The sequence below is a fragment of the Leptodactylus fuscus genome, unplaced genomic scaffold (genome assembly GCF_031893055.1).
Source record: "Leptodactylus fuscus isolate aLepFus1 unplaced genomic scaffold, aLepFus1.hap2 HAP2_SCAFFOLD_139, whole genome shotgun sequence".
Lineage (NCBI taxonomy): Eukaryota > Metazoa > Chordata > Amphibia > Anura > Leptodactylidae > Leptodactylus > Leptodactylus fuscus.
In genome coordinates, this window is record NW_027440161.1 from 92233 (window position 1) to 117486 (window position 25254).

Consider the following 25254-nt stretch of genomic DNA (forward strand, 5'->3'; position numbering starts at 1 on the left):
TATATAGTACCCAATAATACTGACATACAGTGCTCATATATACCGTTATACAGTACCCAATAATACTGACATACAGTGCCCATATATACCGTTATACAGTACCCAATAATACTGACATACAGTGCCCAAATATACCGTTATACAGTACCTAATAATACTGACATACAGTGCCATATATACCGTTATACAGTACCCAATAATACTGACATACAGTGACCAAATATACCGTTATACAGTACCTAATAATACTGACATACAGTGCCCATATATACCGTTATACAGTACACAATAATACTGACATACAGTGCCCATATATACCGTTATACAGTACCCAATAATACTGACATACAGTGCCCGAATATACCGTTATACAGTACCCAATAATACTGACATACAGTGCCCAAATATACCGTTATACAGTACCTAATACTGACATACAGTGCCCATATATACCGTTATACAGTACCTAATAATACTGACATACAGTGCCCATATATACCGTTATACAGTACCCAATAATATTGACATACAGTGCCCATATATACCATTATACAGTACCCAATAATACTGACATACAGTGCCCGAATATACCGTTATACAGTACCTAATAATACTGACATACAGTGCCCAAATATACCGTTATACAGTACCCAATAATACTGACATACAGTGCCCAAATATACCGTTATACAGTACCCAATAATACTGACATACAGTGCCCATATATACCATTATACAGTACCCAATAATACTGACATACAGTGCCCATATATACCGTTATACAGTACCCAATAATACTGACATACAGTGCCCAAATATACCGTTATACAGTACCTAATAATACTGACATACAGTGCCCATATATACCGTTATACAGTACCCAATAATACTGACATACAGTGCCCAAATATACAGTTATACAGTACCTAATACTGACATACAGTGCCCATATATACCGTTATACAGTACCCAATAATACTGACATACAGTGCCCAAATATACCGTTATACAGTACCTAATAATACTGACATACAGTGCCCATATATACCGTTATACAGTACCTAATAATACTGACATACAGTGCCCATATATACCGTTATACAGTACACAATAATACTGACATACAGTGCCCATATATACCGTTATACAGTACCTAATAATACTGACATACAGTGCCCATATATACCGTTATACAGTACCTAATAATACTGACATACAGTGCCCAAATATACCGTTATACAGTACCCAATAATACTGACATACAGTGCCCAAATATACCGTTATACAGTACCCAATAATACTGACATACAGTGCCCAAATATACCGTTATACAGTACCCAATAATACTGTCATACAGTGCCCATATATACCGTTATACAGTACCTAATAATACTGACATACAGTGCCCATGTATACCGTTATACAGTACCTAATACTGACATACAGTGCCCAAATATACAGTTATACAGTACCTAATAATACTGACATACAGTGCCCATATATACCGTTATACAGTACACAATAATACTGACATACAGTGCCCATATATACCATTATACAGTACCTAATAATACTGACATACAGTGCCCATATATACCGTTATACAGTACCTAATACTGACATACAGTGCCCATATATACCTGTCACGGAGCAAAAGTATACGTCTTCCTCCGGATGGTCTTTTGAATCAACACGGACGCAAGAGGTCAGGAGACAACAGCAATTTATTGTAATCCACAAAGTTAGTAGCCGGCGGCGGTCACATCAACCGTAACAACAATAAGTCCACAGAAGTCACAATCCAATGATAACTTTGGTTCCTTGGTCCTGTAACTAAATTCTGGCTCTCTGCAGAGCTGTGCACAGGCCGGCTAACACATACTAACTGCTAGCTATATACTATATACTAAGACTGTTACTTCCTCTATCTGTGGGTGGGGAGGGCTGAGTCACAGATCCTTCCCCCCTCACCTATACCAAGGAGAGCAGACTCCCTGTCTCCTGTGGACAATGCACCGTCCAACATCTTCTTGGAGACACTGATCAGATTATCTCCACCCATTGTCCTCACTGGTCCTCACTAGTTAGAGGTATTTGCATACAATGTGCTAACACACTAGACCCCAATCAGCCAACTACACATTGATGTATACAACAGGTTAGAGAATACATTCCACATGAAATATATATTACACATTGCCTATAGTATAGACTCTAACCATCCCGTGACAACCCCTCCCCCTCTCAAAACATGTGCATGACACAATTGGCCTACACAGGTAAATTGGGGAATGCACATCAGTCTCTATAGCTCATATTTCCTCCTGCCGGGATAACCCATCTGCGTTCTGGTGTTGGTTCCCTCGGCGGTACTGAATGGTAAAGTTGTAGGGTTGAAGGGCTGGCATCTGTCAGAAAATCCGGTGGATCCATGTTGGCTTCTCCCTGAGCTTGGCTTCGGGTCACTGCTCCCACAAAGTGGCACTGTAGATTTCCAACATCGTTGCCTAACAGAACATCGGCCGGCAGCCCGCTCATCACACCAATTGTGCATCGTTTTGGTCCATAACCATAGTCGAGTTCCACGGTAGCTTTAGGAATACGTTTCCGAGTACCCCCTGCCAACTTGATAGAAATGCCAGGGCCCTCCTCTAGGGCCTCGGGTCGCACAACTCGGGGGTCCGCTACCGTTAGGAAAGCTCCCGAGTCCCGGAATCCAACAACTGTTCGGCCATCCAGTAGGACCTCCTGCAAGTGCTTCCTCTGAAGGTTTGCGGGATGTGTGGCGGAAGGCTGAATCCCATAGACCCCTGGAGGTGGAACAGATGGGTCATTCATGGAGTCATCTGGAAATGGGGCCAAACTTTCTGTCCTAGGGGTGGTTCCCAGGTAGTGAATAGGCCGGGATGCCACGGTGGCCCGTGCCCCCATGTTAGCAGGGCAACTAGCTTGCAAATGTCCAGGCCGCCCGCACCCAAAACATCTGCGCTCTAGCATTCTTCCAGTAGGTCGTTGTCTAGGGACAGGGTTGTTCATAGCTGGAGGCCGATGGGCTGGGGCAGGGGTAGAGGGGGAATTGTAATCCTGAGGCCGGACACGAAAGGTGGGTGGCTGGCTGAAGGGTGTCTGGCGGACTGTGGTAGTTTTCCGCTCCTCTGCAAACAATCTCTTCCACTGCGGCTTGATGGTCAGGCCCTCATCTGCAAGAGAAGCAGCTTGCTCCACTGTGGCTGGGTTCCGTTCCAGCACCCACTCACGGATCTCAGCGGGGCACTGGGAAAAGAACTGTTCCTTAAGTATGACTTGGAGGATCTTATCGACTGTGACAGCCTCCTCTCCTTCTAGCCAGCGCTTGCATGCTTGCTTCAACTTGTGGGCGAACATGTGGAAGGAGCTTCCCCCATTGTAAGACAAAGAGCGGAACTGAACTCGGTAGGTCTCTGGAGTGACTGCATAATACTTCTGCACCGCTCTTTTAATGGCCTCATAGTCCCGCTGATCACTAGGGTCCATGGCTCTGAGAGCTTCCGCAGCCCCATCTCGTAGGTGTCCCACCAGATACCGGACCCAATCCTTCTCTGGGACTTCCATCAGGCGGCACTGGTGTTCGAAGTCCTGAAAATATCCATCAACATCCCCAGCCGCTTCCTCAAAGGTCTTGAAGTGTTTATGGGAGACATATGGTGGTTCTCTCACTGTTGGGCTGGGGGTCGACGTTTGATTATAATTCCTCATAGTTATCTCAGCCATTCGCATTTCATGCGCCATTCTTTCCTTTTCATACGCCATTCTCTGTTCCTCCTTCTCGGTTTCCTGAGCCCTCTGTAATGCTCTACTCCTTTGCTCCGCAGTTGCTCCTAGCCCCAGCACTGCCAATTCCTCCTCATACAAAACAACCCATCTGCTCTTTTGGGTCTGTACCTGCCACTCCTGTATCTCTCCAGTCTCCTGGGGGCAGCCCTCCTCATGGTCGCTTTGCAGGGTCATCTCCTCCAGTGCCTCGATCAGTTGATCTTTCGTTCTTCTCTGATAACTCAGGTTTAGTTCCCGGGCTCTTACTTGTAGACTTGCCATAGTCCAGTTCCTGTATTCTGAGGTTGTGGCTCCATTAATCGCTGAGCTGCTGTAGTCCATCTCGCTATCCGCTGTTGATCCCACCGCTGCCAACCAGTTGTCACGGAGCAAAAGTATACGTCTTCCTCCGGATGGTCTTTTGAATCAACACGGACGCAAGAGGTCAGGAGACAACAGCAATTTATTGTAATCCACAAAGTTAGTAGCCGGCGGCGGTCACATCAACCGTAACAACAATAAGTCCACAGAAGTCACAATCCAATGATAACTTTGGTTCCTTGGTCCTGTAACTAAATTCTGGCTCTCTGCAGAGCTGTGCACAGGCCGGCTAACACATACTAACTGCTAGCTACATCTATATACTAAACTGTTACTTCCTATATCTGTGGGTGGGAAGGGCTGAGTCACAGATCCTTCCCCCCTCACCTATACCAAGGAGAGCAGACTCCCTGTCTACTATGGACAATGCACCATCCAACATCTTCTTGGAGACACTGATCAGATTATCTCCACCCATTGTCCTCACTGGTCCTCACTAGTTAGAGGGATTTGCATACAATGTGCTAACACACTAGACCCGAATCAGCCAACTACACACTGATGTTTACAACAGGTTAGAGAATACATTCCACATGAAATATATATTACACATTGCCTATAGTATAGACTCTAACCATCCCGTGACAATACCGTTATACAGTACCTAATAATACTGACATACAGTGCCCAAATATACCGTTATACAGTACCTAATACTGACATACAGTGCCCATATATACCGTTATACAGTACCTAATACTGACATACAGTGCCCATATATACCGTTATACAGTACCCAATAATACTGACATACAGTGCCCAAATATACCGTTATACAGTACCTAATAATACTGACATACAGTGCCATATATACCGTTATACAGTACCCAATAATACTGACATACAGTGCCCATATATACCGTTATACAGTACCTAATAATACTGACATACAGTGCCATATATACCGTTATACAGTACCCAATAATACTGACATACAGTGCCCATATATACCGTTATACAGTACCCAATAATACTGACATACAGTGCCATATATACCGTTATACAGTACCCAATAATACTGACATACAGTGCCCATATATACCGTTATACAGTACCCAATAATACTGACATACAGTGCCCAAATATACCGTTATACAGTACCCAATAATACTGACATACAGTGCCCATATATACCGTTATATAGTACCTAATACTGACATACAGTGCCCATATATACCGTTATACAGTACCTAATAATACTGACATACAGTGCCCATATATACCGTTATATAGTACCTAATACTGACATACAGTGCCCATATATACCGTTATACAGTACCTAATAATACTGACATACAGTGCCCATATATACCGTTATATAGTACCTAATAATACTGACATACAGTGCCCATATATACCGTTATACAGTACCTAATACTGACATACAGTGCCCATATATACCGTTATACAGTACCCAATAATACTGACATACAGTGCCCATATATACCGTTATACAGTACCTAATAATACTGACATACAGTGCCCATATATACCGTTATATAGTACCTAATAATACTGACATACAGTGCCCATATATACCGTTATACAGTACCTAATACTGACATACAGTGCCCATATATACCGTTATATAGTACCCAATAATACTGACATACAGTGCCCATATATACCGTTATATAGTACCTAATAATACTGACATACAGTGCCCATATATACCGTTATATAGTACCTAATAATACTGACATACAGTGCCCATATATACCGTTATACAGTACCTAATACTGACATACAGTGCCCATATATACCGTTATATAGTACCCAATAATACTGACATACAGTGCCCATATATACCGTTATATAGTACCTAATAATACTGACATACAGTGCCCATATATACCGTTATACAGTACCTAATAATACTGACATACAGTGCCCATATATACCGTTATATAGTACCTAATACTGACATACAGTGCCCATATATACCGTTATACAGTACCTAATAATACTGACATACAGTGCCCATATATACCGTTATATAGTACCTAATAATACTGACATACAGTGCCCATATATACCGTTATACAGTACCTAATACTGACATACAGTGCCCATATATACCGTTATACAGTACCCAATAATACTGACATACAGTGCCCATATATACCGTTATACAGTACCCAATAATACTGACATACAGTGCCCATATATACCGTTATATAGTACCTAATAATACTGACATACAGTGCCCATATATACCGTTATACAGTACCTAATAATACTGACATACAGTGCCCATATATACCGTTATATAGTACCTAATAATACTGACATACAGTGCCCATATATACCGTTATACAGTACCTAATACTGACATACAGTGCCCATATATACCGTTATATAGTACCCAATAATACTGACATACAGTGCCCATATATACCGTTATATAGTACCTAATAATACTGACATACAGTGCCCATATATACCGTTATATAGTACCTAATAATACTGACATACAGTGCCCATATATACCGTTATACAGTACCTAATACTGACATACAGTGCCCATATATACCGTTATATAGTACCCAATAATACTGACATACAGTGCCCAAATATACCGTTATACAGTACCCAATAATACTGACATACAGTGCCCAAATATACCGTTATACAGTACCCAATAATACTGACATACAGTGCCCATATATACCGTTATACAGTACCTAATAATACTGACATACAGTGCCCATATATACCGTTATATAGTACCTAATAATACTGACATACATTGCCATAAAGTTCTAAATCACTTTAAAAAAAATTAAAAATCTAGAACATCGATATGTCTCAGGTCATCGAGCGCTCAGATTATATCACATAGGGGCGAATTTGTAAAGACAGTCATTGATTCCGGCCTGACCTAATACAGCTGAGGATCTGCTCCATTGTATCCAGTTCTATATATTTACCTGCACTGATACAGTGTAACAAAGCATCAGTACAGAGCCATACAATAGTCACAAACCCTCAGGTGGATGTACTTAAAGGGGATCTTTCATCACCATTGTATTCTCCTCCGATTCTGTTGCAGTTGGAATCTTTTCTCTAGCCCCCACCATTCCTGAGCAATCAATTGTTATTTCAGTGCCTAGCATGCTAATTAGGCTCAGTACAATGAGGTGGGCGGTGCCAGACTATCTGCTCCAGCCTAGGACCGCCCACCTAGCAGAGCCTAAGCAGGTCACTGAGTGCTGAATCCTACAGCAGGGATTGTTCAGGAACGGTGGGGGCTAGAGAAAATAATCAAACCGTGCTGGAATCAGAGGAGGGGCGCCTACTAAAGGGTGTAAAGAGTTGGAGTTCTTGCAGGTGGTGATATCTCCCCTTTAAGAATATCTTACTTCACTGACAGCTGAAATCTTGCCTATAGTGAGGCCTGGTCAGTGACCTCTGACCTGTTTGGTGACACGTGAGGAGCGGCGTGTTACATGTCCTTCCTGTGATTCATGGCTCCTATAACATGGCGGCCGGCTGTAATCACTATACTTACAAGAAGAGCCCGGGAGGCGACGAGCAGCCAGCGCGAAACTCAATAACCTCCAAAACCAACCCCCAATTTACAGGTTGTAGAGATGACGGACTGCCGGGGCCGAGGATAGCGGATCAGGAGCGGGCGGGGGCAGCGAGATCTGGGCGGGGGCAGGGAGATCTGGGCCGGGTGGAGAGTAATCGCCCCTGGTTATTACAGGGTTAAATGTGGCGCACATGTGTGAGATCCTGCAGTGCCCTATTATAACTATACTGACTGCTAGAAGAGCGCCTCCATATGGGATGATGACCTGTAGGGGGCGCCGCACCAACATGGACACTCCTCAAATAAAAATTAGATCTCAACATGACAACAAGGAAAATAGAGGGGTCACTGCCAGGAAATATAGCGAGATAGTGTGACTGTGCAGTATATACAGTGTGTACGGTATGGATATATATAGATGTAAGTGTTATATACAGTGTGTACGGTATGGATATATATAGATGTAAGTGTTATATACAGTGTGTACAGTATGGATATATATATAGATGTAAGTGTTATATACAGTGTGTATGGTATGGATATATATATAGATGTAAGTGTTATATACAGTGTGTACAGTATGGATATATATAGATGTGTTATATACAGTGTGTACGGTATGGATATATATAGATGTAAGTGTTATATACAGTGTGTACAGTATGGATATATATATAGATGTAAGTGTTATATACAGTGTGTATGGTATGGATATATATATAGATGTAAGTGTTATATACAGTGTGTACGGTATGGATATATATATAGATGTAAGTGTTATATACAGTGTGTACAGTATGGATATATATAGATGTGTTATATACAGTGTGTACAGTATGGATATATATATATAGATGTAAGTGTTATATACAGTGTGTACGGTATGGATATATATATAGATGTAAGTGTTATATACAGTGTGTACAGTATGGATATATATAGATGTAAGTGTTATATACAGTGTGTATGGTATGGATATATATATATAGATGTAAGTGTTATATACAGTGTGTACAGTATGGATATATATAGATGTAAGTGTTATATACAGTGTGTACAGTATGGATATATATAGATGTGTTATATACAGTGTGTACAGTATGGATATATATATAGATGTAAGTGTTATATACAGTGTGTACAGTATGGATATATATATAGATGTAAGTGTTATATACAGTGTGTACAGTATGGATATATATATAGATGTAAGTGTTATATACAGTGTGTACAGTATGGATATATATAGATGTAAGTGTTATATACAGTGTGTATGGTATGGATATATATATAGATGTAAGTGTTATATACAGTGTGTACAGTATGGATATATATAGATGTGTTATATACAGTGTGTACGGTATGGATATATATATAGATGTAAGTGTTATATACAGTGTGTACAGTATGGATATATATAGATGTAAGTGTTATATACAGTGTGTACAGTATGGATATATATATAGATGTAAGTGTTATATACAGTGTGTACAGTATGGATATATATATAGATGTAAGTGTTATATACAGTGTGTACAGTATGGATATATATAGATGTGTTATATACAGTGTGTACAGTATGGATATATATATAGATGTAAGTGTTATATACAGTGTGTACAGTATGGATATATATATAGATGTAAGTGTTATATACAGTGTGTACAGTATGGATATATATATAGATGTAAGTGTTATATACAGTGTGTACAGTATGGATATATATATAGATGTAAGTGTTATATACAGTGTGTATGGTATGGATATATATATAGATGTAAGTGTTATATACAGTGTGTACAGTATGGATATATATAGATGTGTTATATACAGTGTGTACAGTATGGATATATATATAGATGTAAGTGTTATATACAGTGTGTACAGTATGGATATATATAGATGTGTTATATACAGTGTGTACAGTATGGATATATATATAGATGTAAGTGTTATATACAGTGTGTACAGTATGGATATATATAGATGTGTTATATACAGTGTGTACAGTATGGATATATATATAGATGTAAGTGTTATATACAGTGTGTACGGTATGGATATATATATAGATGTAAGTGTTATATACAGTGTGTACAGTATGGATATATATAGATGTAAGTGTTATATACAGTGTGTACGGTATGGATATATATATAGATGTAAGTGTTATATACAGTGTGTATGGTATGGATATATATATAGATGTAAGTGTTATATACAGTGTGTATGGTATGGATATATATAGATGTGTTATATACAGTGTGTACAGTATGGATATATATATAGATGTAAGTGTTATATACAGTGTGTACGGTATGGATATATATATAGATGTAAGTGTTATATACAGTGTGTACAGTATGGATATATATAGATGTAAGTGTTATATACAGTGTGTACAGTATGGATATATATAGATGTGTTATATACAGTGTGTACGGTATGGATATATATATAGATGTAAGTGTTATATACAGTGTGTACAGTATGGATATATATATAGATGTAAGTGTTATATACAGTGTGTATGGTATGGATATATATATAGATGTAAGTGTTATATACAGTGTGTACAGTATGGATATATATATAGATGTAAGTGTTATATACAGTGTGTACAGTATGGATATATATAGATGTGTTATATACAGTGTGTACAGTATGGATATATATATAGATGTAAGTGTTATATACAGTGTGTACGGTATGGATATATATATAGATGTAAGTGTTATATACAGTGTATACAGTATGGATATATATAGATGTAAGTGTTATATACAGTGTGTATGGTATGGATATATATATAGATGTAAGTGTTATATACAGTGTGTACAGTATGGATATATATAGATGTGTTATATACAGTGTGTACAGTATGGATATATATATAGATGTAAGTGTTATATACAGTGTGTATGGTATGGATATATATATAGATGTAAGTGTTATATACAGTGTGTATGGTATGGATATATATATAGATGTAAGTGTTATATACAGTGTGTACAGTATGGATATATATAGATGTGTTATATACAGTGTGTACAGTATGGATATATATATATATAGATGTAAGTGTTATATACAGTGTGTACAGTATGGATATATATATAGATGTAAGTGTTATATACAGTGTGTATGGTATGGATATATATATAGATGTAAGTGTTATATACAGTGTGTACAGTATGGATATATATAGATGTAAGTGTTATATACAGTGTGTACAGTATGGATATATATAGATGTGTTATATACAGTGTGTACAGTATGGATATATATAGATGTGTTATATACAGTGTGTACAGTATGGATATATATAGATGTGTTATATACAGTGTGTACGGTATGGATATATATAGATGTAAGTGTTATATACAGTGTGTACAGTATGGATATATATAGATGTAAGTGTTATATACAGTGTGTACAGTATGGATATATATAGATGTGTTATATACAGTGTGTACAGTTTGGATATAAATCAAATCAAAAAAGCTTTATTGGCACGTCCGAATAGATATTTGGCATTGCCAAAGCTAGTAAAGTGGGTGTGTGTGGGGGGGGGGGGAGAGTTGGACTCGGGTGGGTGAGTGGTGGGGTATATATATAGATGTGTTATATACAGTGTGTACAGTATGGATATATATCTCAGCTATGACTAAGAGGATCATTTATCCTCGAAACGCGTCAGCTGGATGTTTTCTGATACGTTTTGCACATGATCTTATTCCAAGAAGATTCCTGATGTATGACCAATACGTGTCCAGCTGTCACCAAACAAGAGGAAGATAAGACTCCACGGACTGTTATATTTATCCCAATACACCCACCCCACCCCCACCTCCCCATATAGCGGTCACCAACGAAGAGGGAGATGAGACTCCACGGACTGTTATATTTATCCCAATACACCCGCCCCACCCCCACCCCACCTCCCCATATAGCAGCCACCAACGAAGAGGAAGATGAGACTCCACGGACTGTTATATTTATCCCAATACACCCACCCCACCCCACCCCACCTCCCCATATAGCGGTCACCAACGAAGAGGGAGATGAGACTCCATGGACTGTTATATTTATCCCAATACACCCACCCCACCCCCACCTCCCCATATAGCGGTCACCAACTAAGAGGAAGATGAGACTCCACGGACTGTTATATTTATCCCAATACACCCACCCCACCCCCACCTCCCCATATAGCGGTCACCAACGAAGAGGGAGATGAGACTCCATGGACTGTTATACTGTGGACTGTTTGGTTTGGTCTTTTAATCTTGAAGCAATAGCAGCTATGTCGCGCTGGTGCCGGATCCCGTCTGTGAATCGTTTACATTTGCACAAACTGAGAGTCTTTTTTTTCCGCGCATCCGTGATTGTTTTTTCCGCTGCACACAGAGATAAGAATCTTTCTGCACCATCAGATATGTAACTGGGCTGTGATTTCCCTTCCCCCCTTTTTTCCTATTTTGTATATCTCTCAGCACCTGCATGTTATAGGGGACTTATTAATTAATGGCCTCTCATTAGGACAGATTTTTGGGACGCCCATTCACCTGTGTGAGCAGAACAACCTCTTCACCGCTCACTGAGCACAGCGCCGCACATTGTATAGTGGCTGTGCTCGGTATTGCAGCTCGGCCCCATTGGCTTGTCAGTCTCCTGCACCCCTGAGGCCTGTGATTACACCCTAGTGATCACATGGGGCTCGCCAAGTTTCATGCCGTCATCACAAGCCCAGAAGAGAACCCCGAGCGAGCTGCAAGGAGGCCCAGAAAATATAATATCATGTCCAGCACTAGCCCGAAACAAATCAATGGGCCGAGCAATCCGAACAGGAACCACCAGGTAAAGGTCTGAAGCGGTCTGATCAGCGGAGGCCCCCGGGGGCCGAACCCTACAGCTGAGTGATGCCCCTTCTGCTCTTCTGGGACAGTCATGTGCACCATGTACGGATCCATAGAGGGATATAGTATAGGGGCCCGTCTATGTTTGGAGGAGAGCCGAGCAGAGTGGATGACAACCAAAGGCACTCCGCACTTAGTTACACGTCCCCTTCCTTTCGGAGGTTGGGCCTCCACCAATCAAAACTTCTGCTGCCGGTTCTAACAAAGGTCATTGTCATTGGGGCAGAGTCTGTAGCGCAGGCGATAGTTACCCCAAGAAAAGGCCCATTGTGTGGTCACATGGGGGCGAGTAAGTGCCCCATTGGATGTTCCACCATCAGCCCAGCTCCTTGGCTACATTAGGACACCCCTTAGGGTGCACTCACCCCCCCACCTATTGCTCCCCGCAGAGTCATTTAGGGCTCCATGGACAGATAGACTAGCAATGCTTCAGGGAACTTTTTGGCCTCTCCGGTCAACAAACCCGCTCGGCCCCGGACACAAAGCGCAACCTCTACATACAAGAACACTGACCAGCTTTAACAAGATGCCGCCATCAGTGACTTCCCCGCCCGTATCGGTTCTTACCCTTCTTCTTCCACCAGGGCCCCTCAGGGATAGAGAAGGAAAGATCCTTGAATTCGATATTGACGGCCGGCCTGCGGGGTAATGAGGAGAAGCGCTGCGCCTCCGTCAGGTTGTTGTCAACTTTCTTCAAGTGTCCATTAAGCAGCGGAGTGTCCTGACTGCCCGCACAGCCGGAGACCACCTCATCCAAGGACACGCACACCGACTTGGGGTCCGACATGGCAGCGGCGGGGATGGTAGAATTCTGCAAAATGAAGGAGAAATCTATTAGAAGGTTATATAAAATATACAAGATAAGAATCAGGGGGGGGCAGGGACACAAGACACGTCAGATAGAGTCAGGGGTCTCGGCTTCCCCCTTGTCCTGCGTTACACAGACTGGCTGTAATACTTCATCTCTCCAGTGGGGGAGCTGCAGGGAAATACAAGACTCCCTACCCAGTTCCCTCATCTCTTACATCTCATCGCTGGTCCCAGCAGAGTCCCCTGTGTTTGTGCAACTGGAGGAGGCCAATACATGAGCCCTGCTGGACTTATAACCGGGCTCCCGCTTCTTAAAGGGATGTTCCACTTATAGCAAACAAAGCTCAATCACTGTATAATGAAATAGTCTGCAATTTTCAATGTACTTTGCATCTTACGGCACAATCTCTGCCTGCAGTCAGTGAACGGAAGAGCTAAACGTTCTGTTATTAAAGGGGTTTTCTGGGCCGTTTGAAGGGGCCCCAGAATTCGGAGGAGCACTGCCACCTTTTTACTGCTTACCAAGCACAGCGCCCTCTCTCGTATAGTGGTTGTGCCTGGTATTGCAGCTCAGCTCCATTTGTTTGCATAGGACTGAGGTCATGTGACTGATAAAAGTGACATCACTAGCCAGAGAAGGGGAGGTGCGTGCCGTCACTCATCTGGTATTGATGATGTATTCACAGCCTACCAAGAATGACACCAATCTCATACTCCTGGAATATCCCTTTAAGAGAGGTTTTTGTATCTTTTTTAGTTACATGCCGATGACTCTGATACATTTGTTACATTTTGTGATTCTTTGGCCAACGCCCCGGCGTTTAGAAGACAGAGAGCAATTAGTATTGGAGGCAAGAAAATGGCGCCATGCGGTAAATTGGACAATGTGTTGTCCCGGTGGGTCACATGGGGGTCCCTCTGCTTAGGCCGCGGTGTATTCTCATCGTATATTACGGAACTATTTGTCATCTTCACCTCCTACCAGGTTACACAAGGTCCAACCGCTCCGGGGCATCCGATACCAATCTGCGGTACAAAAAGTTCAAATCTTTTTCGTTTCGTTCCCAATGATCAAATATCTCCCCGAGGGCAGGAAGACAAAACGGGGGCGATCGGGTTACCCTGCTGGAAAGCACAGCGCGCTGCTGTCACTAAATCTGGATCCCGACTCAAGGATAAATCCCTACAAAAAGGTTCATGTTCTGCGGCCCATTGTCCGGCCTCAGGATTGAAGGCGGCGGAGGGATGAAAGAAAGCGCTGAATGTCCCCGTCCCATCCCGGGGGGCTGAGTCTGTATAGTATAGGGGGACACAAGGATTAATACCCCAACAGAGGGGCAACGTAAAGCGCATGGGCCCGTATAGAGACCCCTATATGTGCCACTCAGAATATTGTGGCCGAGACCTTCAGGCCCGTCACTGACCCCAAAGATAAAAGAAATTATAGTCCCTGTATGTTCATGGTGGCGCTGACTACACGGCACCAGGATAGCGCCTGCTCGGGTCACCCAGCTTTCCTAAACTCCTGAATTCTATCTGCACCGTCTACCAATAAGTATTTGGGCACCAGCGGCAGAACAGAAACTACATTTATTCCTATTTGGTAGTTGGTAGAGCCCCCACGAGCGGCCATTACAACGCCAACCCCCCGGGGCTCTCCACAAGTCCTTGTATGGCGGCCGGTGGGATTTTATTCCATTTGGTTGGAGTAGGCAGGTACGTTCTTTTACCAATGTTGTTTGGCTGCTGCACCCCTTAGTTCGGCGATCCATCTCCATAGGGTTCAAGTCTGGGCTCTGGGCCGGCCAGTCCAGTCGGTTAACCCGTCACTGTACCAAGCCCTGGTAGACCTCGCTACATGACAGCTGGAATAACATTGGTCCGCCCTATAGAACCGCCATATTGTAGGCAGCGCACTGTTATCTGTAATAGTGCAATAGGCATTGGCGCGGAGATTACCGAGCACTGGGACCAAGGGTGACGTCCATCATAACCGCAGATATAATCATCTACATGTCCAAATACTGCTAGATGTCACATGATCTGTCCTATAGGCAGAGGACTCGACAACCAACATGGCGGCACTTCCTGTTTTCACTTTTGTTTTCTTGCTTTGCAAATGCCAGGATTGTACGAGGGGTCGGCTCTCACCTGCCAGGACTGTACGAGGGGTCGGCGCTCACCTGCCAGGACTGTACGAGGGGTCGGCGCTCACCTGCCAGGACTGTACGAGGGGTCGGCTCTCACCTGTCAGGATTGTACGAGGGGTCGGCGTTCACCTGCCAGGATTGTACGAGGGGTCGGCGCTCACCTGCCAGGACTGTACGAGGGGTCGGCGCTCACCTGCCAGGACTGTACGAGGGGTCGGCGCTCACCTGCCAGGACTGTACGAGGGGTCGGCGCTCACCTGCCAGGATTGTACGAGGTGTCGCTCACCTGCCAGGATTGTACGAGGGGTCGCCGCTCACCTGCCAGGATTGTACGAGGGGTCGGCGCACACCTGCCAGGATTGTACGAGGGGTCGGCGCTCACCTGCCAGGATTGTACGAGGGGTCGGCTCTCACCTGCCAGGATTGTACGAGGGGTCGGCGCTCACCTGTCAGGATTGTACGAGGGGTCGGCGCTCACCTGCCAGGATTGTACGAGGGGTCGGCGCTCACCTGCCAGGATTGTACGAGGGGTCGGCGCTCACCTGCCAGGATTGTACGAGGGGTCGGCTCTCACCTGCCAGGATTGTACGAGGGGTCGGCGCTCACCTGCCAGGATTGTACGAGGGGTCGGCGCTCACCTGTCAGGATTGTACGAGGGGTCGGCGCTCACCTGCCAGGATTGTACGAGGGGTCGGCGCTCACCTGCCAGGACTGTACGAGGGGTCGGCTCTCACCTGCCAGGATTGTACGAGGGGTCGGCGCTCACCTGCCAGGATTGTACGAGGGGTCGGCGCTCACCTGCCAGGATTGTACGAGGGGTCGGCGCTCACCTGCCAGGATTGTACGAGGGGTCGGCGCTCACCTGCCAGGATTGTACGAGGGGTCGGCGCTCACCTGCCAGGATTGTACGAGGGGTCGGCGCTCACCTGCCAGGATTGTACGAGGGGTCGGCGCTCACCTGCCAGGATTGTACGAGGGGTCGGCGCTCACCTGCCAGGATTGTACGAGGTTTCGCTCACCTGCCAGGATTGTACGAGGGGTCGCCGTTCACCTGCCAGGATTGTACGAGGGGTCGCCGTTCACCTGCCAGGATTGTACGAGGGGTCGGCGCTCACCTGCCAGGATTGTACAAGGGGTCGGCGCTCACCTGCCAGGATTGTACAAGGGGTCGGCGCTCACCTGCCAGGATTGTACGAGGGGTCGGCGCTCACCTGCCAGGATTGTACGAGGGGTCGGCGCTCACCTGCCAGGATTGTACGAGGTTTCGCTCACCTGCCAGGATTGTACGAGGGGTCGCCGTTCACCTGCCAGGATTGTACGAGGGGTCGCCGTTCACCTGCCAGGATTGTACGAGGGGTCGGCGCTCACCTGCCAGGATTGTACGAGGGGTCGGCGCTCACCTGCCAGGATTGTACAAGGGGTCGGCGCTCACCTGCCAGGATTGTACGAGGGGTCGGCGCTCACCTGCCAGGATTGCACGAGGTTTCGCTCACCTGCCAGGACTGTACAAGGGGTGGCTCACCTGCCAGGACTGTACGAGGGGTCGCTCACCTGCCAGGATTGTACGAGGGGTCGCTCACCTGCCAGGATTGTACGAGGTGTCGCTCACCTGCCAGGACTGTACGAGGGGTCGCTCACCTGCCAGGATTGTACGAGGGGTCGGCGCTCACCTGCCAGGATTGTACGAGGGGTCGGCGCTCACCTGCCAGGACTGTACGAGGTGTCGCTCACCTGCCAGGATTGTACGAGGACAGATCAGTTTTTGTGAGCCTGTCCCAGCAAAACCAGAAATCAGGGAACACGGAAAAAATTACCAGGGGCGAATAATGACACCCCCATTCCCTCCGACATCTAGAGACTACTCTGGTGTTTAGAGAAGAATAGGGAAGTACACTGGGCATGCTGGGAGTTGTAGTGCTGTCTGTATCCTACTACTATTATACATGTGACAGTTTGGATGTTTGTTCCTCAATCACAGAAACCACTGACCGGATTTGGATAAGATTTGCCCCATAGATACTCTGTAACCTGGAGTAACACATCGGCTACTTTGTATCCCAGTACATGACATGGCTTCACTACTGTTCTGGATTTATGGTCACATACTATATTACATGTCCCATAGATACTCTGTAACCTGGAGTAACACATCGCCTACTTTGTATCCCAGTAAATGACATGGCTTCACTACTGTTCTGGATTGATGGTCACATACTATATTACATGTCCCATAGATACTCTGTAACCTAGAGTAACACATCGGCTACTTTGTATCCCGGTACATGACATGGCTTCACTACTGTTCTGGATTGATTGTCACATACTATATTACATGTCCCATAGATACTCTGTAACCTGGAGTAACACATCGGCTACTTTGTATCCCAGTACATGACATGGCTTCACTACTGTTCTGGATTGATGGTCACATACTATATTACATGTCCCATAGATACTCTGTAACCTGGAGTAACACATCGGCTACTTTGTATCCCGGTAAATGACATGGCTTCACTACTGTTCTGGATTTATGGTCACATACTATATTACATGTCCCATAGGTACTCTGTAACCTAGAGTAACACATCGGCTACTTTGTATCCCAGTAAATGACATGGCTTCACTACTGTTCTGGATTTATGGTCACATACTATATTACATGTCCCATAGATACTCTGTAACCTGGAGTAACACATCGGCTACTTTGTATCCCGGTAAATGACATGGCTTCACTACTGTTCTGGATTTATGGTCACATACTATATTACATGTCCCATAGGTACTCTGTAACCTGGAGTAACACATCGGCTACTTTGTATCCCAGTACATGACATGGCTTCACTACTGTTCTGGATTTATGGTCACATACTATATTACACTGCGCCTGCAGCCGCTTATCTCAGGTCCCAGGGCTGTTATCTCTCTATGTAACACTCAGCTAACCCTCAGTCCATTGTGTACAAGCATCTGCATATTATCTGATCTGCTCCAGGCAGTGCTGACACACTGGAGGGGAAAACACCTTTACTCCACATTGGCAGTTTGCTAATATTAAACATGGCGGGAAAAAGAAAATCTAATTTGTCACAAACACCGAGAGCTATGAAGGAGCCAGAAGTCACAGAGTTCTCCTCAAGCGGAGCCGACGGGGATCATCAACGCCAACAACACGTTCATTATATGGCGAGCTGCTGAGATGTCGGAACAATCACAGGCACAGCGCGAGGAATGAGTTCAGCAGACAAACCATCAACAGTAACAATGTGCTGAATATAAGCCGATCATCAACACCAACAACCCGCAGATGAAGTTGCAGGCGGAGGCTAGCAGAGTATATAGTGCTGTATCCTGTCCGGTCACATGTTATATACTGCTCTATACTTGCATTCTATACGCTCTCGTTACCCGTACATATTCTTATATTCGCACATTACTATATCTCAGCTCGCGGCCGCTAATGAGGCAGAAATATTCGGCTCCTTCATTCCGGGGATCGGCGGCGACTTCTGCTGATTCTAATTATTTGCTGCTTCATTAAGAATCTTTTCCTGAATGATGAGAGAATAACGAATGCGGGAACGAATCTTATAGTGACCTATAGAGGGAGCCGCCTGTAAGTGCTGAAATACTCTGCGCTGCCGTCACAGGGGGATGAGGTATGACATCACACAATGACATCACACCACTGACTCATTATAGGACCCCACAGACAGGGTGAGAAAGGTTCCTGCGAGGACCGAAACGTTGTCTGTCTGGGATTAAACCCCTTGTTTGGATCATCTGGATGTGCGGCCCTGTCCCCTGATCTCCGTCTGCTCCAGCGCTCGGCCCCCGCCTTACTGGATTTGCTTTTGCTGCTTCAAAATTTATTTTTCTATATGACCCCCCTCCCCATCCTGTGCCCTCTCCCCTCCCTGTGCCCCCTCCCCTCCCTATCCTGTGCCCCCTCCCCTCCCTGTGCCCCCTCCCCTCCCTGTGCCCCCTCCCCTCCCTGTGCCCCCTCCCCTCCCTATCCTGTGCCCCCTCCCCTCCCTGTGCCCCCTCCCCATCCTGTGCCCCCTCCTCTCCCCATCCTGTGCCCCCCTCTCCATCCTTTCCCCCCTCCTCTATCCATCTTTTGCCCCCCTCCCCATCCTTTGCCCCCTTCCCTCGCCATCCTGTCCCCCCTCCCCATCCTGTGCTCCCTCCTCTCCCCATCCTGTGCCCCCTCCCCTCCCTGTGCCCCCTCCCCTCCTCATCCTGTGCCCCCTCCCCTCCTCATCCTGTGCCCCCTCCCCTCCCTGTGCCCCCTCCCCTCCCTGTGCCCCCTCCCCTCCCCTCCCTGTGCCCCCTCCCCTCCCTGTGCCCCCTCCCCTCCCTGTGCCCCCTCCCCTCCTCATCCTGTGCCCCCTCCCCTCCTCATCCTGTGCCCCCTCCCCTCCTCATCCTGTGCCCCCTCCCCTCCTCATCCTGTGCCCCCTCCCCTCCTCATCCTGTGCCCCCCTCCCCATCCTTTGCCCCCCTCTCCATCCTTTGCCCCCCTCTCCATCCTTTGCCCCCCTCCCCATCCTGTGCCCCCTCCCTATCCTGTGCCCCCTCCTCTCCCCAGCCTGTGCCCCCCTCTCCATCCTTTCCCCCCTCCTCTCTCCATCTTTTGTCCCCCTCCCCTCCCCATCCTTTGCCCCCCTCTCCATCCTTTGCCCCCCTCCCCATCCTTTGCCCCCCTCTCCATCCTTTGCCCCCCTCCTCTCCATCCTTTGCCCCCCTCCTCTCCATCCTTTGCCCCCCTCCTCTCCATCCTTTGCCCCCCTCCTCTCCATCCTTTGCCCCCCTCCTCTCCATCCTTTGCCCCCCCTCCTCTCCATCCTTTGCCCCCCTCCCCATCCTTTGCCCCCCTCCCCATCCTTTGCCCCCCTCCCCATCCTTTGCCCCCCTCTCCATCCTTTGCCCCCCTCTCCATCCTTTGCCCCCCTCTCCATCCTTTGCCCCCCTCCTCTCCATCCTTTGCCCCCCTCTCCATCTTTTGTCCCCCTCCCCTCCCCATCCTTTGCCCCCCTCTCCATCCTTTGCCCCCCTCCTCTCCATCCTTTGCCCCCCTCCTCTCCATCCTTTGCCCCCCTCCTCTCCATCCTTTGCCCCCCCTCCCCATCCTTTGCCCCCCTCCCCATCCTTTGCCCCCCTCTCCATCCTTTGCCCCCCTCCTCTCCATCCTTTGCCCCCCTCCTCTCCATCCTTTGCCCCCCTCCTCTCCATCCTTTGCCCCCCTCTCCATCCTTTGCCCCTCTCCCCATCCTTTGCCCCCCTCCCCATCCTTTGCCCCCCTCCCCATCCTTTGCCCCCCTCTCCATCCTTTGCCCCTCTCCCCATCCTTTGCCCCCCTCCCCATCCTTTGCCCCCCTCCCCATCCTTTGCCCCCCTCCCCATCCTTTGCCCCCCTCCCCATCCTTTGCCCCCCTCTCCATCATTTGCCCCTCTCCCCATCCTTTGCCCCCCTCCTCTCCATCCTTTGCCCCCCTCCCCTCTCCATCCTTTGCCCCTCTCCTCATCCTTTGCCCCCCCCTCCCCTCTCCATCCTTTGCCCCCCTCCCCATCCTTTGCCCCCCCCCTCCCCTCTCCATCCTTTGCCCCTCTCCCCATCCTTTGCCCCCCTCCTCTCCATCCTTTGCCCTCCTCTCCATCCTTTGCCCCCCTCTCCATCCTTTGCCCCCCTCTCCATCCTTTGCCCCTCTCCCCATCCTTTGCCCCCCTCCTCTCCATCCTTTGCCCCCCTCCCCATCCTTTGCCCCCCTCCCCATCCTTTGCCCCCCTCTCCATCCTTTGCCCCTCTCCCCATCCTTTGCCCCCCTCCCCATCCTTTGCCCCCCTCCCCATCCTTTGCCCCCCTCCCCATCCTTTGCCCCCCTCTCCATCATTTGCCCCTCTCCCCATCCTTTGCCCCCCTCCTCTCCATCCTTTGCCCCCCTCCCCTCTCCATCCTTTGCCCCTCTCCTCATCCTTTGCCCCCCCCTCCCCTCTCCATCCTTTGCCCCCCTCCCCATCCTTTGCCCCCCCCCTCCCCTCTCCATCCTTTGCCCCTCTCCCCATCCTTTGCCCCCCTCCTCTCCATCCTTTGCCCTCCTCTCCATCCTTTGCCCCCCTCTCCATCCTTTGCCCCCCTCTCCATCCTTTGCCCCTCTCCCCATCCTTTGCCCCCCTCCTCTCCATCCTTTGCCCCCCTCTCCATCCTTTGCCCCCCTCTCCATCCTTTGCCCCCCTCTCCATCCTTTGCCCCCCCTCCCCTCCCCATCCTTTGCCCCCCCCCCTCCCCTCTCCATCCTTTGCCCCTCTCCCCATCCTTTGCCCCCCTCCTCTCCATCCTTTGCCCCCCTCCTCTTATATAATCTGCTTGTATATATTTTGCAGGCTGACAGCAGAGGATGCATAGAGCCGTCACTGCGCCTGCGCAGATCATTCTGTAATCCTGAGCTCGGGGTAACTCTCGGTCATGTTGGTCCCTGCAGGTGCCCGAAGTCTGCGGCCAGCACAAAGGGTTAATCCCCCCCTTCCCCCATCTCCAGTAACCCTGCAGCTGCCGTCACATTGCAGACTGGGGTTAACCCCTTGCATTCGGGTCACATTTGCAGCATTGAGAACAAAAGGGGGTTTAAGGGGGTCCTGCAAATCCAATGAGGGGGGGGGGTGTCTTAGAAGATCATCCAGTCATCACAGGGTTAATCACTAATGACAGTCACGTTGGAGAATATCATTATCTCTAATTAACAAACAGTGTCAGCCATGATCCACCTCCTAAGTATGTGACCCCGGGAGGAGGGTGCGCTGCGTATAGTGACAGGGGGACTACAAGTCCCAGGAGGAGGGTGACCCCAGGAGGAGGGTGTGCTGCGTATAGTGACAGGGGGACTACAAGTCCCAGGAGGAGGGTGACCCCGGGAGGAGGGTGTGCTGCGTACAGTGACAGAGGGACTACAAGTCCCAGGAGGAGGGTGACCCCGGGAGGAGGGTGTGCTGCGTACAGTGACAGGGGGACTACAAGTCCCAGGAGGAGGGTGACCCCGGGAGGAGGGTGCGCTGCGTATAGTGACAGAAGGACTACAAGTCCCAGGAGGAGGGTGACCCCGGGAGGAGGGTGTGCTGCGTACAGTGACAGGGGGACTACAAGTCCCAGGAGGAGGGTGACCCCAGGAGGAGGGTGTGCTGCGTATAGTGACAGAGGGACTACAAGTCCCAGGAGGAGGGTGACCCCAGGAGGAGGGTGTGCTGCGTACAGTGACAGAGGGACTACAAGTCCCAGGAGGAGGGTGACCCCAGGAGGAGGGTGTGCTGCGTACAGTGACAGAGGGACTACAAGTCCCAGGAGGAGGGTGACCCCAGGAGGAGGGTGTGCTGCGTACAGTGACAGGGGGACTACAAGTCCCAGGAGGAGGGTGACCCCGGGAGGAGGGTGTGCTGCGTACAGTGACAGGGGGACTACAAGTCCCAGGAGGAGGGTGACCCCAGGAGGAGGGTGTGCTGCGTACAGTGACAGGGGGACTACAAGTCCCAGGAGGAGGGTGACCCCGGGAGGAGGGTGTGCTGCGTATAGTGACAGAGGGACTACAAGTCCCAGGAGGAGGGTGACCCCGGGAGGAGGGTGTGCTGCGTACAGTGACAGGGGGACTACAAGTCCCAGGAGGAGGGTGACCCCAGGAGGAGGGTGTGCTGCGTATAGTGACAGAGGGACTACAAGTCCCAGGAGGAGGGTGACCCCGGGAGGAGGGTGTGCTGCGTACAGTGACAGGGGGACTACAAGTCCCAGGAGGAGGGTGACCCCGGGAGGAGGGTGTGCTGCGTACAGTGACAGAGGGACTACAAGTCCCAGGAGGAGGGTGACCCCGGGAGGAGGGTGTGCTGCGTACAGTGACAGAGGGACTACAAGTCCCAGGAGGAGGGTGACCCCAGGAGGAGGGTGTGCTGCGTACAGTGACAGGGGGACTACAAGTCCCAGGAGGAGGGTGACCCCGGGAGGAGGGTGTGCTGCGTACAGTGACAGAGGGACTACAAGTCCCAGGAGGAGGGTGACCCCAGGAGGAGGGTGTGCTGCGTACAGTGACAGAGGGACTACAAGTCCCAGGAGGAGGGTGACCCCGGGAGGAGGGTGTGCTGCGTACAGTGACAGAGGGACTACAAGTCCCAGGAGGAGGGTGACCCCAGGAGGAGGGTGTGCTGCGTATAGTGACAGGGGGACTACAAGTCCCAGGAGGAGGGTGACCCCGGGAGGAGGGTGTGCTGCGTACAGTGACAGGGGGACTACAAGTCCCAGGAGGAGGGTGACCCCAGGAGGAGGGTGTGCTGCGTATAGTGACAGGGGGACTACAAGTCCCAGGAGGAGGGTGACCCCGGGAGGAGGGTGTGCTGCGTACAGTGACAGGGGGACTACAAGTCCCAGGAGGAGACCACAGTGGCCAAACCTGCAGGGGGACTACAAGTCCCAGCAGGTAAACAGCGTGTCTATGGTTCCTGGAGAACTACAAGTCCCAGCATTGTGCCTACGGCTCCTACAAGTACAAGTCACACAATGTAACCCCATAATGACTGCAGAGGAACCTGTTATTGTGCCGGATAACGGACTGGATCAGTCACCAGCAGCAGTGGCCACTACAAGTCCCAGCAAGTCTACACCTGCCGCACAGCGAGACGTCGCAAAGGACTACAAGTGCCAGAACACCCCGGAGGACTACAAGTGCCAGCAAGTCTACACCTGCCGCACAGCAAGACGTCGCAAAGGACTACAAGTGCCAGGATCTCCTGCCCCAGTGTGACCTTGTCTATTACTCCTGACCGGGGGGATTTGTAGGGGACACAGCCATGATGGGGGTGACATATAGCAGTGCAGAGACCTATATACCGCTATATATACAACTGTATACCGCACAGTGCAGAGAGACCTATATACCGCTATATATACAGCACAGTGCACAGACCTATATACAGCTGTATACCGCACAGTGCAGAGAGACCTATATACCGCTATATATACAGCACAGTGCACAGACCTATATACAGCTGTATACCGCACAGTGCAGAGAGACCTATATACCGCTATATATACAGCTATATACCGCACAGTGCAGAGCTCTATACCACAGCTATATACCGCTATATATACAGAGATGTAGCCGCCACTCACCATGGTGTTGGGCACACTGAAGGCTGCAGTCAGGCAGGCCGCCATCCCCTGCCCCGGTGTCTCTCCTGTCCCGGTGTCTCTTTTCTCTCCCGGTGTCTCTCCTGTCCCGGTGTCTCTCCTGTCCCGGTGTCTCTCCTGTCCCGGTGTCTCTCCGGTCCTGTGCTGTCCCGGTGTCTCTTTTCTCTCCCGGTGTCTCTCCTGTCCCGGTGTCTCTCCTGTCCCGGTGTCTCTCCTGTCCCGGTGTCTCTCCTGTCCCGGTGTCTCTTTTCTCTCCCGGTGTCTCTCCTGTCCCGGCCCGGTCTCCGGTGTCTCTGCCGCTGTTCTGACCACTCTGCTAGCGCTCCGGTCCCCGCTGGCTCCTCCTCCTCCCCCTTCTGCGCCGCTCATTGGCTGCAGGCAGACAGGTGGGCGGGGCCTGCGGCGCAGATAAACGTGCTCTTGTTTTCTTCCCAATCTCCTTCATGTGTCATCTGCACAGTGACAGGGCGGGGCCTGCTATGTAAATAAGAGGAGGGGCCTGAG

The 25254-nt window shown here is 48.3% G+C and overlaps 1 protein-coding gene across 1 annotated transcript in view; it reads right to left on the minus strand.

Moving 5' to 3' along the window:
- The window catches only part of LOC142187209 (ATP-binding cassette sub-family G member 1-like), a gene marked incomplete at its 3' end in the record, with an annotated part of 110445 nt that extends 85397 nt beyond the window's left edge, over nt 1-25048 (minus strand). The window contains exons 1-2 of the mRNA XM_075261462.1: nt 24733-25048; nt 13195-13438 (exon numbers count right to left, since the gene is read on the minus strand). Coding sequence (XP_075117563.1) covers nt 13195-13438; nt 24733-24777 — 289 coding nt within the window. The remainder of the gene's footprint in view (nt 1-13194; nt 13439-24732) is intronic.
- Nucleotides 25049-25254: the final 206 nt, after the last annotated feature.